At 47.7% G+C, this 18,633-nt stretch overlaps 2 protein-coding genes across 2 annotated transcripts in view; both read left to right on the top strand.

Annotated features, from left to right (window-relative positions):
- Positions 1 to 470: 470 nt before the first annotated feature.
- On the top strand, positions 471 to 1,242 carry AGRP (agouti related neuropeptide). Its single transcript, XM_049864679.1, has 3 exons — positions 471 to 600; positions 757 to 842; positions 1,069 to 1,242. Exons 1-3 carry the CDS (start codon positions 471 to 473, stop codon positions 1,240 to 1,242), a joined length of 390 nt encoding a protein of 129 aa, XP_049720636.1.
- Positions 1,243 to 2,046: 804 nt separating this feature from the next.
- Positions 2,047 to 18,633, top strand: part of ATP6V0D1 (ATPase H+ transporting V0 subunit d1) — a 43,480-nt gene continuing 26,893 nt past the window's right edge. The window contains exon 1 of the mRNA XM_049864109.1: positions 2,047 to 2,288. Within this exon, the coding sequence (XP_049720066.1) occupies positions 2,159 to 2,288 (130 nt within the window). The 5' untranslated portion in view covers positions 2,047 to 2,158. The remainder of the gene's footprint in view (positions 2,289 to 18,633) is intronic.

Raw genomic sequence — 18,633 nt, 5'->3', positions numbered from 1 at the left:
AAATTAAATCTCTCAGGACCTTGTTACTGCTAAGAGCTCCAGCCTGGCCCACCCCTCTAGGCCCCTGTCCATCAGAAATTTGGGGGCTCTGGGCACCCTATTGTATTCCCAAACTTTGATTAGCTTCTGGAGACCTCACCCCAAATTGAGGATAGGCACCCCTCTTGTAGAGCACCCAAAGGGCCAGGGCCCAGGGAGAGAGGCCCAGTGTCCCCATCCTCACGGGAGGGCTCCTCTCCCCAGCTGCAGGAAGCAGTCACGTGTGGGCTCTTCATTAGGTCTTGCCATATAAGCCGAGGACACGGGGTGGTCAGGAATTCTTGGGGCAGGAAACCAGTAAGCACAGGTAAGTCCTCAGGCTGGGTACAAACACCTGCTCTCTGGAGGGGCCTCTCTCTGGGATGGGGCACTAGACAGGGCTCCATGGATGAGGAGGGACTAAGTGGTAGCTCTCCCCGCTGAGCCAGGCCATGCTGACCGGAGTGCTGCTGAGCTGTGCCCTGCTGCAGGCATTGCCCACCATGCAGGGGGCCCAGGTGGGCCTGGCCCCCCTGGAGGGCATCAGAAGGTCTGACCATGCCCTGTTCCCAGCATTTCCAGGTCAGTGTGGGCAGGGGTGAACTGGGTGGGGCCTGGACACCCTCTGGCCACACACTGTCCCACCTGGTATGAGCCCTCCTTCCCTCTTCCCAATCCGAGTCCTGGGAGGTGGGTGTCTGTGCGTGGCGGGCTCTGCCCTCACATCTTCTGCCCCAGGCCTGGGCCTGAGGCCTGCGCTGAAGAGGACAGTAGAAGGACAGGCAGAAGAGGCCCTGCTGCAGGAGGCCGAGGCCTTGGCAGAGGTAACCGCTCAGGAAAGGCGTCAGGCGGCACGGCGGGCCTTGGGAGGGGTCATCAGGCACCATCTCCACTCCCCACCCCCAGACTCCTCTACTTGGGGCGGGCAACACTGCAGACCACCCATGCGCACACTCCACTGCCGTCCTGTATCCCGGATTGGGACAGGTGGGGTCCCTGAATCTGCCCTGAGAAGCCAGCGTTCACTTTCCTGCTCCCTTGCCCCTGCAGGCGCTAGACCGAGAGCCGCGCTCTGCGCGTCGCTGCGTGCAGCTGCACGAGTCCTGTCTGGGACACCAGGTGCCCTGCTGCGACCCGTGTGCTACGTGCTACTGCCGCTTCTTCAATGCCTTCTGCTACTGCCGCAAGCTGGGTACTGCCACGCACCCCTGCAGCCGCACCTAGCTGGCTGACGTCGGGGTCCGGGTCGGGGCTGGGACACGGGGGGGCAAATAAAGCCTGGTATCAACCCCAAAGCTGTTGCGTTATTTCGAACATGGCTGTCAGAGGCGGGGAGGCGGGGGGGGGGGTTAAGGGAGGTGGGGAGCGCGGTTACCGCAGGGGTGAGGGGTGCTGCCAAGCCAAGAAACCCCACACAACCCTTACCCCAGGGGCTATGCAACCCCCGTCATCTGAGCCACACACACGAGCGTTTTTAGGGCGCCAGGCCTTTTAGGGCAGCAGAAGACAGCCGCGCTCTCGCCCTCCGGAATCTTGTACAATAAATAAATAAATGCAGGCCAGGGGGTGGGCGCACAAACAGGCCGTAACTCCCGGCTGGCAAACGAAGTACCAAGCCCAGGGCCTGCTATGCAGCTAACTCGACGTGTGAACTCCGGCGGGCCTGCCTGTTCCTGGACCTTAGTTTCCCTCGGGGGAGGGAGGGTGACTCAGAAATTCCAAGTCTGGAATCTTTCCAAGGATAAGAAGCACCGCCCGCTTCCATCATTACCTCGCTAGAGTGCCTGGCGCACCAGACCCAGCAAAGTTACAAGTAGGATCCCTGCGGCCACCGGTGCCACCACGCGGCGGACCTCGTACACTTCTAGCTGCTCTCAAGCCACAGCGTAGGAGACCCACCTCCCTTCCGTGCGCAGGCGCCAGAGGGCAAGTTCCAGCCCACACCTGCGCAAAGCTCCCGGATTACACAATCCGGAAGACGGGAGCCGCTCAGAGCTCCGCCTCGCTGTGGTCACGTGAGGCGCTTATGCGTCACCTGACCCTCTGACAGCCCCCTGCGGGCGCCGCGTCAGCTGATCCTGGAGTCTCTCTAAGTGCCGGCCGGTCTGGGTGCTACGGTCCCGCTGCCCCCTCCGCAGTCATGTCGTCCTTCTCGGAGCTTTACTTCAACGTGGACAATGGCTACTTGGAGGGGCTGGTGCGCGGCCTGAAGGCTGGAGTGCTCAGCCAGGCGGACTATCTCAATCTGGTCCAGTGCGAGACGCTCGAGGGTGAGCCGCGGGGTCGGGCTGCAGGGTCTTGGAAGGGCAGGATGGAGGTCTGGCCGGGAAGCGGGAAGCGGGAGTTCTCCTAGGCCTGAGGGGTCGGGGAGGAGTCGGGCCTGAGGGGCCTACTGGTAATGCGCGGGTGATGGCGGGTGCGCCGGAAGGAGAGCTACCTCTAGCTGCGGCTCGGCGCGGGCCCAAACGCAAACAAGGCCGCGGTGGTGCGGTTTGACTTGGGCGGCCTCTTCCCGGGTTGGGCCCGCCGCTTAGTTTGGAGGGAGGAAGTTTCTTGACCTGATGTGGGGTGTGCCCGTACAAGCCTCTTCACCCTGACGTAGCCAGAGAGCCATCCCTTGGCAACGCGTAGGGAAGCTGAGCGGGAAGGGTCTCCCGCCCTCCCCACATATACATCAAAGCCTTTGGGAACATTGGGTCTTCGCCTTGGCCTAGGGGTGGGCCTCCCTCAGGAATTGCGAGCCAGCTTAGCGAGGTTTTCCTCCAACTCCAAACCGCAGGCTGGACGCGGTCTCCTGAGGGCAGGGTTCTGGAGATCAAGAGGTAGCCCTGCGAGTCTGGAAGTTCATACACCTGTATTTGGCTGATAAACCCAACTCAGCCTGTTGGGTTTCTTAGCACTGCCTGTTGGGTTTCTTAGAACTGCCTGTTGGGTTTCTTGGCACTAGAGTGGTGAGAGCAGCTGAGTTCCCCTTTCTTCTCAGCTCGCACCACCCCAAGTGGGATTAACTCTCCATGGCACAAATGCATCAGATATACTGAATTGGCAATTTCCCTGACTCCAGCCTGTGTGTCCTCCCTATACCTGAGTGGTACAGAAGAGCAGGGTGGCTGGGATGTGAGTTCCTATCCCCTCCCCCCCACCAAAGTGATACCTTTGAGCAGAGGTACTGATAGCTTTATATTTGATGGCTGGATGGAGGAATAATGGCCAGATGATTTCACCTTTTGGGGGAAATTTCTCCTCAAAAGCTTATCGATGTTAAAAGTGACCTCAAGGGGAAAAAAAGTCAGTTATTTTCTTGTGAACTAAACCAGTAAGGTAAAAATTCTTTTAAAATAGAAAACTTATTGAATTTAAAATAATGATAATTGTGCATTTTATGATTTAAAGTCAAATGTATAAGAATAGTTGTTGACCTCCCTTATGTGAGTGGAGGTGGGGAAGGAGAGGAGACCACTTTAGGGTGCTGGGTTGTAGGAGCCTGCCAGCAGCCTGATTGTCCTCACTGGGGGAAAAGAAAAAGGAACGGAGGGAGCCTGCCCAGGCAGGGCCTGGCACATTGTACTTAATTTGAGTTTTGTGTGCTAACTGGAACTGAAGAAAGACCTTTATTAAATGCTTAAATCTGGAGGTGAACGTCTTGCTCATCAACTGGCATTTGGTTGGCTTTTTTTTTTTTTTTTTTCCCTTGGCTTTCCTCACTCCTGCCTCTACTTGCCCGCCCCGTATAGCTTCTGGGAGCACAAGGTTCCCAGCAGACCTTCCATCATCCTTCATAAACATGCTAGGGCACTCTTCCTACAACACTGCTCAGCACATGGCCCCCTTTGTGGGACACCATCCAGACCTTTAACATGGCACTCCTCTCCCTCACAAAAGCCAACTCCCCAGCACTTCGTTCACATAGTGTAGTGGACTTTGGAGTTGGGCAAACCTGAGTTTGAATCCCAGCCCTGCCAATTACTGGATTACCTTAGGAAAGTATTCAACACATCTGGTCTGATACATTAACAGCACGTACCAACCTACCTCATAAGGTCATTGTGAGAAATCAAACACTTAGCCCAGAACCAAGGACAGAATACCAAAAACAAAACAAAACCCATTGCCGTTGAGTCAATTCCAATTCATATTGACCCTATAGGACAGGACAGAACTGCGCCATAGAGTTTCCAAGGAGCACCTGGTGGATTCGAACTGCCAACCTTTTGGTTAGCAGCCATAGCTCTTAACCACTATGCCACCAGGGTTTCCAGGACAGAATACCCAAAAACCAAACCAAACCCAGTGCTGTCGAGTCGATTCTGACTCATAGCAACCCTGTAGGACAGAGTAGAACTGCACCATAGAGTTTCCAAGAAGCACCTGGTGGATTCGAACCGCCAACTCTTTGGTTAGCAGCCATAGCACTTAAGCACTATGCCACCAGGGCTTCCAGGACTAGGGTATCCAGGACGGAATAAGCAGTAGGTAAATTTTTTTTTTTAAATGTTAGCTCTTGTTTTTGGTATTATTTGCACCTGCTGTTCCTCTACTTCTTCCTTATCCCCATGAAGCCCAGTGAGTCCCACACTTCAAGGCTCAGCCCCAGTGCCAACTCATCTTAGAACTTCTCTGTGGTTTTCCCGGGTCAGAATGTTGTCCTCTCCACTCATTCACAACTCCTGTGGCATTTGTGCTGCTTTCTTAGAAGCTTCTCAGCACAGAGTTTGGGATTCTTGGGACCCTTTATGCCAGAGATGCTCAGGACTTTTGAGGGCTGGGGGTAACCAGAAGCAAGAAGGGGCGACCAGAAATCCCATTTTTCCTCTACAGAAAGTTCTCTGCTTCTGAAGGTGATACCAGAGGCCTGGCCTACAGGCCCCTGTTGGTGGGTGGCTTTGCCTCTTCATCTAGTAGGGAAAGAGGGAGTGGGAAGGAGAGACCTAGGAAGCCTGTAGTCCCCAGTGGGGTTTCTGGATGTGTCTTGAGGTTTCCAAGGAACATAGTTCAGGTGTTGGACAGTTCGCAGGAGCACAGGGCATTGATGGGAGGGTGTATGTTCTGCAAGGTAGAGCAGGTGTAGCCCCGCCACCACATCCTAGACTTCTTTCCTGAGTTCCACACCAGTAGGGCACTAACCTATCTTCTTGTAGACCTTGGTCTCTTAGGACCTCTGAAACCCATGTGTCCTTCGTTTTCCATCTTTCTCTAATTGTTTCTTTCCTGGGGAAGGGGAAAGCACCTGGAGAGATCCTTCCTGTTTGGTGAACTGAGGGGACAGAGCCAGGGGGTTGCAAAAGGTTTTTCTAGCTGTGAGTGTTTCTGGATGTGTTGAGTACCCTCTGGGAGCTGGGCCCTGTGCTAGAGATTTATGGGGAAGAGGAGGTGGATCAGAGATATACGAGGCGAAATCATTGTTAGGTGCTGTCCAGTCGCTTCCAACTCATAGCGACTGTGTATAACAAAATGAAACATTGCCTGGTCCTTCACCGTCCTCACAATCGTTGTTATGCTTGAGCCCATTATTGTAGCCACTGTGTCAGTCCATCTCGCTGAGGGCCTTCCTCTTTTTCGCTGACCTTCTACCAAGTATGATGTCTTTCTCCAGGGACTGGTCCCTCCTGATAACATGTCCAAAGTATGTGAGATGAAGTTTCACCATCCTTAGTTCTAAGGAGCATTCTGAGTGCACTTCTTCCAAGACAGATTTGTTCATTCTTTTGGCGGTCCATGGTATATTCAATATTCTTTGTCGGCACCGTAATTCAAAGGCATCAGTTCTTCTTTGGTCTTCTTATACATTGGCCAGTTTTCGCATACGTATGAGGCGATTGAAAACACCATGGCTTGGGTCAGGTACACCTTAGTCTTCAAGGTGACATCTTTGCTTTTTTTTTTTTTTTCTAATTTTTATTGTGCTTTAAGTGAAAGTTTACAAATCAAGGCAGTCTCTCATAGGAAAATTTATGTACAACTTGCTATATACTCCTAGTTGCTCCCCCCCAGTGAGACAGCACACTCCTTTCCACTCTCTGTTTTCGTGTCCATTTGGCCAGCTTCTGGCCCCCTCTTTTCTCTCATCTCCCATCCAGACAGGAGCTGCCCACATAGTCTCATGTGTCCACTTGATCCAAGAAGCTTACTCCTCACCAGTATCATTTTCTAACCCAGAGTCCAGTCCAATCCCCGTCTGAAGACTTGGCTTTGGGAATGGTTCCTGTCTTGGGCTAAAAGAAGGCCTGGGGACCATGATCTCCATCTTTGCTTTTTAACACTTTATAGATGTCTTTTGCAGCAGATTTTCCCAATTCAGTACGTCATCTGATTTCTTGACTGCTGTTTCCATGGACGTTGATTGTGGATCCAAGTAAAATGAAATCCTTGACAACTTCTATCTTTTCTCCATTTGTCATGATGTTGCTTACTGGTCCAGTTGTGAGGATTTTTGTTTCCTATATGTTGAGGTGTAGTCCATACTGAAAGCTGTGGTCTTTGATCTTCATCAGTAAGTGCTTCAAGTCCTCTTCACTTTCAGCAAGCAAGGTTGTGTCATAGGTTGTTAAAAGTTGTAATAGGTTGTTAATGAGTCTTCTTCCAATCCTGATGCCTTGTTCTTCCTTCACATAGTTCAGCTTCTTGGACTATGTGGTCAGCATGAAGATGGAATAAGTACGGTGAATGGATACAACCCTGACACACACCTTTCCTGACTTTAAACCACGCAGTATCACCTTGTTCTGTTTGAACAACTGCCTCTTGATCTGTGTACAGGTTCCTCATGAGCACAATTAAGTGTTCTGGAATTCCCATTCTCAGCAGTGTTATCCATAATTTGTTATGATTCACACAGTCAGATGCCTTTGCATAGTCCATAAAACACAAAAAAACGAAGAGAAATTATACAGTATTATTTTGAATGTTTTCATTCATTCGACATATACTTACAGAGCACTGATTTTATTACAGGCATTGTGATAGGGGCCAGGAATACTTTGTTGAATAATGTTCTCTTGACTCTCATAGTCTGGGGTTGGAGGTCAGCAGAGTAAAGACAGATGTTAAGAGATCAATATAGTGGTTAAAAATGTTGGCCCACTGCTTCCTGGCTCTGTGGCCATAGGCAAGGTATGTAACAACTCTGTCCTGAGTTTCATCATCTGTAAAATGGTAATAATAATAGCACTTACCTCGGAGTGGTTATGAGAGTTAAACAATATGACAAGTAATCCATAAGTTTGACACATGGTAATTGCAAGTCAATGTGCTGTTATTGTTATCATTAAGTAAGCAAAATACATATATAATTACTTACTACGGGTGATATATATGAAAGGGACAGTGGAGAAGTGATACAGAGAATCACAAGGAAATCTTTGGGGAGTGTGGCTGGTTAAGGCCCTCCTGAGGAAATGATATTTGAGTTGAAATGTGAAGAATGAGAAGAAGCCAGCTATGCAGAGAGCTGGGAGAGGAGGGTTTCAGGCAGAAGGACCAGCATGTGAAGGCAGAAATAGTCACTCCAGTTAGAGGGACGGAAAGGAACCCAGGGTGGTAGGGCATAGGGGCTGAGCATACAAATCTGAGAACCCAGAACCATGGAGTAAAAAAAAAGGCAGGCTGAATGCAGGAGAGGAAGCCCCTTAGCACTGGGTATGGGGGCAAAGATAATTGATGGTACAGAGCACTTTCTCCCATAGTTGTTGTTAGGTGCCATCTAGTCGATTCTGACTCATAGGACTACATGTGACAGAGTAGAACAGCCCGATAGGCTTTTATAGGCTGTAATCTTTATGAGAGCAGATTGTTAGGTCTTTCTCTCACGGAGCTGCTGGGTAAGTTCCAACTGACAACCTTTTGGTTAGCAGCTGAGCACTTAATTGTCCTACCACCAGGGCTCCTTGAGGCCACCTGCCAAATTTGGGGTTGTTGGATATGATTTAGTAAATCATAGTATTTCAGACCATGAGGGGCACATGTAGTGCTACTTTTATATTCATTTGCTTGTTCAAGAAACACTTCCTGCAGGTCTACTCAGTGCCAGCCCCTGGCCCTCATATGAGAGCCGCCAGGTATTTCAGGCACTGGCACAGTTCAGAGCCTGAACTCTCAGCTTTTACCTTGGATTCACCCTGTAAGCATTGCTATTAATCTGCCTAGATAAAAAAGCCTAGATAGATGCTGGAAATTCAGTGTAAATGAGACCCCACCTCTGTCTTCCAGAATTTCCCTGTCCTCTTTTCTTTTTAAAACTTCGTTATGGACATTGTCAAACATACGCAAATTAGAAGGAATAGTGTAATGAACCCATGAGTACTAATCATCTAACTTCAACAGTTATCAACTCTTGCTGATATAACGATTATTAATCTTGTTTCAATAATAGCTCCACTCATCCCCCCTCTCCCAAATTATTTTCAAATAAACATATAATTTCAGCTGTAAATATTTCAGTATTTCAAAAAGATGATGACATTTTTTTTATAATGACCATAATACCATTAAAAAAACAAAAAACCCATTGCCATTGAGTTAATTCTGACTCATAGCGACCCTATAGAACAGAGTAGAACTGCCCCATAGGGTTTCCAAGGCTGTAATCTCTTTTTTTTTTTTAGCTGTTTGTTTATGTTTTCCCTTAGTTCTTTAATTATGTTTAATGTTGTATTATGTTCTTCTGTTTTTTTCATTATTTGGCCATTCCTAGATGTGCTTTCACTCCCTTTGTCAAGATTTGGATGGGCCATTGTATCTTTGTTTTTTGTGTGTCTTGTGATTTTTTGTTCAGGCGTTAGAATTTTCGAGGATGTTGACTTCTCAGTTTTCCCCGGTATTTGATGTTTTTGCCACCACTCCCAAGACTGCAATCTTTACGGAATCAGAGTACGACATCTTTCTTTCTCGGAGCTGCTGGTGGGTTTGAACCACCAACCTTTAGGTCAGTAGCCGAGCTGCTTAACCACTGCACCACCAGAGCTTCTCACAATACCATTACTCCTCTCAAAAAAAAAAAAATTTCTTAGCATTGTTAAATATCCATTTAGGTCTCTCAAATTATCTTAAATTTCTAAATATAATTTGCTTGTTTCACTCAGGGTCCAAATATGATCCATACATATCAGTTGGTGCTAACTTCTTTGGTCTTTTAATATAGTTTCTCTCTCATTCTCTTTTCCTTTTAATCTGTTTGTTGAAGAAGCTGAATCCCTTGACCTAATAGATTTTCCCTCTTTCTCAGTTTTGCTGATTGCATCTGCATCATATAGTTTTTTTTTTTTTAATTTTTATTGAGCTTCAAGTGAACGTTTACAAATCAAGTCAGTCTGTCACATATAAGTTTATATACACCTTACTCCATACTCACACTTTCTCTCCCCCTAATGAGTCAGCCCTTCCAGTCTCTCCTTTCGTGACAATTTTGCCAGCTTCCAACGCTTTCTACCCTCCCATCTCCCCTCCAGACAGGAGATGCCAACACAGTCTCAAGTGTCCACCTGATACAAATAGCTCACTCTTCATCAGCATCTCTCTCCTACCCACTGTCCAGTCCCTTCCATGTCTGATGAGTTGTCTCCGGGAATGGTTCCTGTCCTGGGCCAACAGAAGGTTTGGGGACCATGACTGCCGGGATTCCTCTAGTCTCAGTCAGACCATTAAGTATGGTCTTTTTATGAGAATTTGGGGTCTGCATCCCACTGATCTCCTGCTCCCTCAGGGGTTCTCTGTTGTGCTCACTGTCAGGGCAGTCATCGGTTGTGGCCGGGCACCATCTAGTTCTTCTGGTCTCAGGATGATGTAAGTCTCTGGTTCATGTGGCCCTTTCTGTCTCTTGGGCTCATAGTTATCGTGTGACCTTGGTGTTCTTCATTCTCCTTTGCTCCAAGTGGGTTGAGACCAATTGATGCATCTTAGATGGCAGCTTGTTAGCATTTAAGGCCCCAGACGCCACATTTCAAAGTGGAATGCAGAATGTTTTCATAATAGAATTATTTTGCCAATTGACTTAGAAGTCCCCTTAACGCGTCATATAGTTTTACATGTTTCTATGTCCCTCGTTTGTCCTGTAAATAGGTAATTAGATTTATAGGCTTTATTCAATTCTGATCTGATTTTTTTTTTTAAAGAATATTTACTAGATGGTGTGTTTACTTCCATTGGGAAGCATATAATATTTGATTGATTTTTCTTTTTTAGACATAAGGAATGACTGACATTTTTCGCCTTGCTGTTCTTGTTAGGTGCCGTTCAGTCAATTCTGACTCATGGCAACCCTATGTACAACACAGTGAAATATTGCCTGGTCCTGCGCCATCCTCACGTTGTTATGCCTAGATCATTATTTCATTAGGTATTGCAAAATCATGATATTCTAATCCTGTCTTTGCTTCTGCAGTGGCTACCTTGAATGCATCTATGCCTGGAAATGTTCAGCAATCAACTACTTGGCTTCCCTGAGATACAGTCTGTATAGGAGAGGTGGGGTAAATGCTTGAGTCTTTGCCGTTATTTGCCAGCTTTCAAAATAATGATTTGGTTTTCCAACATCCTCCAAAGATGACTAATGAGGATTGTTTTTGTTCGTTTAGTATCATGATGTACCAATGGATTTTAATTTATTTGTTGTGCCTTGTCTATTGCAGTTATTAACCTTATTGGTGATCAGATTGTCCCTTAACCAATGGGAACTTATTCAATTGACTGCCTAGTATTTTTGATACAACCCTTAGCCTTTGAGCTAAGGGTTGGGATGACAGTATGTTCCAGTTTCATTGTATACATTTCCTGACCCAGACCTAGAGTCACCATTTCTCCTGGGAGATCTAGTTCTTTTTATTGGTAAGTGATGTTTTTGAGACCGTCATCTGAGCCCTAGGGATTCTTATTGCTGGTCATTGTTTCTAGGATTTTGCTGTGGATAGTTTAGCCCTCCTCTTACTCAGAAACTTGGAAAATACAGACAAGCAAAGGCTTGCTGGGTAATGCAGCTGCAGCTCAGCTGATGGGTACCAGAATGCCAGTTTCCTAATTTGGAGTTGGGGCTCTTCCTAACCCTTGGGCCAGTCAGGACATCTCATCCCTGTTGTAAAGAAATCTAATCAACATTCAAGAGGAAGAGCCCTGAGATCTCAATTTCTGTGTGACTAGGTGGTCCTGAGGATTGTTTTTCTCAGCCAGTGAATGAAGCCACTCAGGGGACATGGTTAAAGAGCTCTCATGAGTGATATGCTGTCTGTCTTCCAGAACACTTTAGTCCCTCTCTGCCCTGATTTACTTCTTTTTGAACTGGTCATGACAACATCTCCTTCTGCATTTCAATATTGTTTCACAAGAGACAGTCTCTTATGGCATGAAAAGAGTGAGAGACTTCAGACTGGGCTTGGCCAATCACCAGTCACATGAAATAGCAGGTACAAATGATGGTGGGTTCTGGGAGTAGCAAGTCATTCAGTACAGGCCAATTGTGGTGTGGTAGGAGTGTGGCTGGAGAGTTAAGCCGAGATCAACTCCTGAAGGATTTCAAAAGCCATAGGCAAGGATTTAAAAAAAAGGTGTAGGCAAGGTTTTAGACTTTGTCCTGAGGACAGGAGGGAGAGGACAAAACGATGGGGCCTATACTTAAGAAAGTACCTGCAGTTTGAAAAGTAGATTGGAGGCAGAGGCCACACTGGAGGTGGGAAAAGCAGTTTGCAGGCTGTTGCACTAAACCAGGCCAGAAATGATGGCAGCCTGTCCTCAGGTGTTGGCAGGGGGCGTTGTGGAGAATCATAGAAAAAGAGTTGATAAGACATAAGGGTTAGATAGGGTTACTATGAGTCAGAATTGACTTGACGGCAATGGAGTTTGTTTGGTTAAGGGTCAGATGAGGAGGATGAGGAAGAATGAAGTGTCAAGGCAGATGTCCTGTCTCTGGCTTAGGCACCTGTGTAGGTGTCAGGGTCAAATGATGGTGGCATGTAGAAGGAACAGGTTGGAGAAAGGCTGATAAGATGGGATTGAATCATCTGAGTAGTGATGTAGAGGCTATTATTTGTTCTCAGGTCTGAGGCCTGAGATGGGGAGACGCTTTGGAAATCAGGGCAGAGGTATGGCCAAGGTCTCCAAGGAAGAGCATAGATTGAGAAGAATAGAGGCCCAAGGATGGGACCCTTCCTCCCAGGAAAGGCTTAATTAAGGGAGAGGGAAGAAGATAGTCTTGTCAAAAAGGCCAAAGACACCTCCTGAGATGTAAGAGTAGCCCCAGCAGAGAGCCTGAAAAAGAAGGGGATGGTAACTGCCAAATGTGGCCAAGAGATTGAAATAACATCGTACAACCTTCCATTTGGTTTTGCCATTCAGAGGTCATTGGTGACCTTGGTGAGAGCAGGGGAGGGTGGGACTGGAAGCCAGCGAGGATGGGCAGAGACAATGTATGAACACTGAAAGCAGACTGCACTAATGAACTGATTCCAGTTCAGCCACTTACTGGCTTTGTGGCCTTGGGCAAGTCACTTCTCCTCAGCTGTAAAATGAGAATAATGATAGGATCTCTCCAAGATGTTTGTGAAGTATAAAACCCTGGGCCTGGCCCCTAGTGAGCAGTAAGAGGAGCCAGCTTCTCCCACCATGGTCATTCCCTCCTGTCACCCCCTAGAAGGCAGGCACCATGGTGGGTCTCTAGTGGGTTATGAAAACACATCACACAGGCCTAGTCTAGTGGGGAGATGAGTGGACACCAAAACAGTATTGAATGTAGAGTAGGCACAGGGTACTTTGGGAAGTCAGAGGCACTTGACCTTACCCAAGGGAGCCATCCTGGAGGAGAGGGCGTCTGAACCGAGTCCTGAGGCTGAGTAAGCATTAACCAGGCCTCATAATAGCCAAAAAGTGGAAACAATCCACATGTCCATCAACTGATGACTAAAACCAAAACCCTTTGCCCTCGAGTTGATTGTGACTCATAGCAACCCTGTAGGACAGAATAGAACTGCCCCATAGGGTTTCCAAGGCTGTAAATCTTTATGGAATCAGACTGCCACATCTTTCTCCTGTGGAGTGGCTGGTGGGTTCAAACTGGTGACCTATTAGTTCCCAGCCGAGTGCTTTAACCACTGCGCCACCAGAGCTCCTGATGACTAGGTAAATAAAATGTGTATTCATACAATGAAATACAATTCAGCCATAAAACGGAATGAAGTAATAACGTATGCTACAACATAGACAGGCCTTGAAAATAAGTTAAGTGAAAGAAGCCATCACAAAAGACCACGTATTTTACGATTCAATTGATGTGAGATGTCAAGAATTGACAACTCTATAGAGACAGAAAGGAGCCCTCATGGCGCAGCTGTTAAGTACTCAGCTGCAAACTGAAAAGTTAGCAGTTCAAACCCACCAGCCATTCCATGGGAGAAAGATGTGGCAGTCTGCTTCCATAAAGATTAAACCAAAAAAACCAAACTCATTGCTGTCGAGTCAATTCCAACTCACAGAGGCCCTAGAGGACAGAGTAGAACTGCCCTATAGGATTTCCAAGGAACTGTTAGTGGATTCAAACTGCCAACCTTTTGATTTGCAGCTGAGCTCTTAACCACTGCACCACCATGGCTCCCCATAAAGATTACAGCCTTTGAAATCCTGTGGGACAGTTCTTTGTACTGTAGTGTCGCTATGAGTCAGAATCGACTCAACGCCAAACAGTATAGACACAGAAAGTAGATTAGTGGCTGCCTAGGGCCGGGGGCAGTGGGGAAGAGATACAGAGGGTGGGGTGACAGCTAAAGGTTATGGGATTTCTTTTTAGGGGTGACGAAAATGTTCTAAAATTGATTGCAGTGCTGGTTGCACAACTCTGTGAATGTACTAAAATACATTGAAGTATATACTTTAAATGGGTGATTTACATGGTATGCGAGTTATATCTCAAAACTGTTAGCAACAAAATTTAGGCCAAGGGGATAGGGAGAGCACCCTAGGGAGAAGGACTGGCATTTGCAGAGTCTCACAGGGGCTGCGGAGCTGGGAGATGCAGGGCAGAGCCTGGAGAGGTGCATCGGTCTGGTTCATGGGGCCTTGGGTGTCTTGGGAGTTCACACAGCTCAGCAGGGACCAGAGGTATAGTTTTTTGTTTTAAAGGAGTCTTAGGTCCAATGTGTGGGAACTTTTTGTCATCAGAGAGTTCCTGTCTATGTGGTCTTACCTGGCAGTATTTTATATGTTCCATTTTGTTTATCAAAGAGATTATATTGAATTGGTGAAACTAGATGACCATGGCTTTGGGCAGCAAGACCAGCTTAGCTCAGTGCAATATTCCTTAGAGTCAGATTTGATCCATAGAGAAAGATGACACAACCCAGTGACGACAAGCAAGAGAGAGGAACTCAGGGGGCACTGGAAGAAGGGTGTGTAGAGGGCAGTAACCTGGGGAGAGTTTGCTCTGTGGAAGGAAGGGAATGAACACGCAAGTCTCAGAGGACCTATGATGTCCTGGCCACCCTGGGCAGTGACATCCCTTCATGAAGAGACCCCTGACATCCAATCTCCGGTGATTTTCATGAGCCAGCATGGCTTGTTGGTGGTGACCAGAACTTTAAGTGAAAGTTTACAGATCAAGTCAGTCTCACATGCAAAACCTTATATACACCTTGCTGTATACTCCTAGTGCTCTCCCCCTAATGAGACAACACACCCTTGTCTCTACCCTCTATTTCCATGACCATTCAGCCAGCTTCTGTCCCCCTTGTCCTTCCCATCTCCCCTCCAGACAGGAGCTGCACACACAGTCTTATGTATCTACTTGATCCAGGAAGCCCACTCCTCACCAGTATCATTTTCTGCTTATAGTCCAGCCCAATCCCTGTCTGAAGAGTTGGCATCAGGAATGGTTCCTGTCTTGGGGACCATGACCTCCGGGGTCCCTCCTGTCTCAGACCATTAAGTCTGGCCTTTTTATGAGAATTTGGGGTCTGCATCCCACTGCTCTCCTGCTCCTTGAGGGATTCTCTGTTGTGCTCCCTGTAATGGCACTCATCATTTATAGCCAGGCACCATCTAGTTCTTCTGGCCTCAGGCTGATGTAGTTTCTGATTTACGTGGCCCATTCTGACTCTTTAGCAGCCTGCTATCTTGATTGCTCCCCTCTAGCTTGCTGCTGCTGTCCAAGAGGATGAGGCCCCACAAGGGGATGAGAGTAAGAATAGGCAGGAAGGAGGTTTGGCTTCTTGCTGCCATCAGCCAGCTTGGACTTGATCCCTCTGTTGATGAAGAAGGGGGAAATTATGGAGAGGGTTGGGCTGGTGGTGTGATGCAGTTAGAAATTTGCTTGGGGGCTCTGGAGGATGAATTCTGGAGGAAGCAGGCTGGGAGCAGGACAATGGCTGGCAGCTATTCCAGCTCTCAGGGTGAGGGAACAGGTGGACTGAACCAGGGCAAGAGTGGCAGAGGGGAAACGAAGGACTGGGTCAGAGACTAATTGAGGGAATGAAATCAACAGGAACGGGTGCATTTATACTAGGTGGGGGAGTAAGGGGTTAGAGCCGAATGGTTCTCAGGCTGTCATTCACGAATGACTGGGTGAGTGCTAGAGCTGTTTCTGAGATGGGACCTCCAGACAAGGTTTGGAGCAGGGAATGGGTAGTGGATACAAAGGTGGTCTGTCTCAGATGTGTCGAGTTTGAGCATTAGAGGAAAGAGTTTAGCAGGCAGGTGGCCATGTGGGTCTGGAGCTCAAGGAAAGTAGTACTAAAGATACCAATCTGCAAGTCATCAGTACACTGGCTGGCAGCAGTGAGAGCCCACTCCCGGCCATCTGTTGGCTTGCAGCCGGGACAAGCCTGCCTCGGAAGCCTGGTCCTGCCGCGAGGTCCTGCCAGGAGGCTGGAGAGCAGCCGTAATGGCAGGGCCAAGTGGACACAAGCATGGCCTGACGAAGACTCCTGGCATGGAGCCTAATTTGGCAAGCAGAGAAGACAAGTAACAGCCAGGGATCTCCTGTCAGAGCCCTGCTGCGCCACTGCCTTCATGCCCTGTCTCTAGGGCATAGTGGTTTTGGGGTTATTGTTTTCTTTTTAACTTAGTATTTTTTTTTTTTATTCCAGAAATAAAGTTGGTAGAAAGGTGACTTGGTAGACCCTTTGGAGGACAAGCTTTTTCACCACCTTGTGAAAACAAAGCATGCATATATACTCTGTGACCCTGCAGCCCACTTGTGGGATTGTATCCCATCAGTTAGCACAGGATAGCGCATGTCCGGAGGTGTTCATGCAAGCCTTGTCGGTAGCAGCAAACTAAGAACCAGCAGAATATCTGTTGATAGAAGTATGGTTAAATAAACCATAATCTGTCCTTACAAAGGCGAACTATGCAAGTGCTCAAAAGCATAAAGTATCATAGAGACTGATTTAAACATTTATTGAGAGGTAAAATGAGTCCCTGGGTGGTACAAACAGTTAACACATATGGCCCCTAACCCAAATGTTGATTGGAGTCCACCCAGAGGTGCTTCAGAAGAAAGGCATGACAGTCACTTCTGAAAAATCAGCCACTGAAAACCCTGTGGAGCACATGTCTCCTCTGACACACATGCAGTTGGCATGAGTCAGAATTGACTCAGTAGCAACTGGTGGTTTTTGGTTTTATTAGGTAAAAAGTTGCAATGAATTATGTATAATATGATCCCATTTTAGTAGAATACTAGATGATATGCACATGGAAAAGTGTTTGGGAGCACAAACTGCCACTTGTCCAGAGTGGCGACCTCTGGGGAGAAGATTAGAGACGCTGGGAGAGGGAGCATTTCTTTCAGATTTTGGTTCACAGCATTGTAGGGCTAGTCCGAATCTTAGGGAGCCCCATCTAGGCCCTTCTCTTTATACCTGAAGACTTAGAGCCCAGGGAGTGCTTTAGTGACTCTTCCAGGACCCAGGTCAGGGCTGGACTCTTATCACCCAGGCCGGAACCCAAGACCCCTGCCAAGGTACAACACACCTACCCCTCCTCGCACCTGCTCACCTGGCCATTTTTCTCTTTCCTTCATTCCCCCTCTCTCCCCCCATTGCCTGCCTTTTCTTCACTGGTTACATCTTACACTGGTATATACTTTGGCCTGATTTTATCTGAGAAGCTGTTTATGGTCAAGTCAGTGACAGTCCACACAGGCACTGATAACCCGTTTCACAAGTCCTGCCCCTGGAGGCCGTGTCAGAACTTGCTCTAGTGAATAATAACATACACTTTCTCTTGGATTTACTCAGTGATTTCTTAGGCATAGTTTCTGAGGTAGAGCCAGTACCTGAACCCGTGCCTGAGGCCTTTTGCGGTGGTCTCAGTGTAGCTGAATGTTAGCCATCCAGGACCCTTGAAGAATAAGATTTTCTGGATGGTAGAGAGGGAAAGGCTCCAACACCTTATTTTAAGCATTTTTTTATAGAACCCTTCTAGAATGTATTAGCCTCACTTCTCTGCTTTCTTAAGCGGCACATACTGCACATAATAGAGCCTCTCCTGTGTTAGGGTGCTAGACTTGAAACGAGGGCTGAGGTCTGCCTCCAATAGTTCTGCCCCTGACTGCCTCCCAAGCCACCTACTTGCCCTTTCTGCTGTGGTCAAGGTGCCTGCTGTAGCACCCCAGGCCCTTTTTCTCACTGGTAGCTGTTCTTGTGCTTTGGGCTCAGAAGCCAAACACACTCTGGCTTGTTAGAAGGGTCCACATCAAGAATGAACAGGGATAAGATTGTGAGGCAATGGTCGCTCTCCCTCCATTTTGTTTATTGTGGTAAATATGCTGTTGTGTGCTGTCAAGCCAATTCCTACTCATAGCAGCCATGTAGGACAGAGTAATACTGCCTCATAGGGTTTCCTACGCTGAAATCTTTACAGGAGCAGATCACCAGGCTTTTTCTTCCACAGAGCAACTGGTGAGTTCAAACCACCAACTTTTCAGTTAGCAGCCAAGTGCCTAAGCATTGTGCCACCACAGCTATATAGGTAAGAAAACATTTGGCATTTCAGCAGTCTTCACATGAACAGTTCAGTGCCTGGTGTTGTTCAGCGATGATCTCTTGTAAGTCACCTGAGTCTGCTGAGGACCAGGACCTTGGAACTTCTCTGGGTCGCCAGGACCTTTTTTGAGTTCTGTGCGAGTCCAGGCCTCAGGCCAACCACAGCTCCCTTCCTGGCTGGCTGTGTGACTCTAGGCATGTGACTTAACACTTTCAAGCTGTAAAATGAAACAGAAATCACCAACTTGCAGATTGTTACAGATGAAACAGCACAGCGCCCAGCCAGAGTGATGCTCAGCAGATACCTGTGTGATTAGATGGATGACATCTCTTTCTTGGTACACAGGGTGCTGGGCTCTGGGGGACAAGGTGGAAAAGCTGGGGCCCCTATTCTGGAGGGATGCACTGTGTCACAGATTGCCCAGTTTCTGGATTATTAAGCACTTCCTTTAAAAAAAAAAAATTTTTTTTTTTTTTTACTAGACACAGCACTAGGCAGTGGAGACGGGGAGGTTATAGAGCTATTGAGAGCTGGATGAAGGGCTTTGGAGACTCGGAGGGTGTACCTGAGCTGGAGAACAAGAGTGTAGGCAGAGGGATGCCCAAGCTTCCCTCCACGCCCTCTTCAGCATTGCCCCTCAGGAGGTTTTGCCTTCAC

This window comes from Elephas maximus, chromosome 21, assembly GCF_024166365.1.
Source record: "Elephas maximus indicus isolate mEleMax1 chromosome 21, mEleMax1 primary haplotype, whole genome shotgun sequence".
NCBI lineage: Eukaryota > Metazoa > Chordata > Mammalia > Proboscidea > Elephantidae > Elephas > Elephas maximus.
Note: the sequence above shows the minus strand (reverse complement) of the source record. Positions and strands in the feature narration are given on the sequence as shown.

Coding starts and splice junctions, on each gene's coding strand:
- AGRP (XM_049864679.1), top strand. CDS start 471: ATGCTGACCGGAGTGCTGCTGAGCTGTGCCCTGCTGCAGGCATTGCCC. Junction 601..756: donor CCTGTTCCCAGCATTTCCAG/GTCAGTGTGGGC, acceptor CTTCTGCCCCAG/GCCTGGGCCTGAGGCCTGCG. Junction 843..1,068: donor AGGCCGAGGCCTTGGCAGAG/GTAACCGCTCAG, acceptor TTGCCCCTGCAG/GCGCTAGACCGAGAGCCGCG.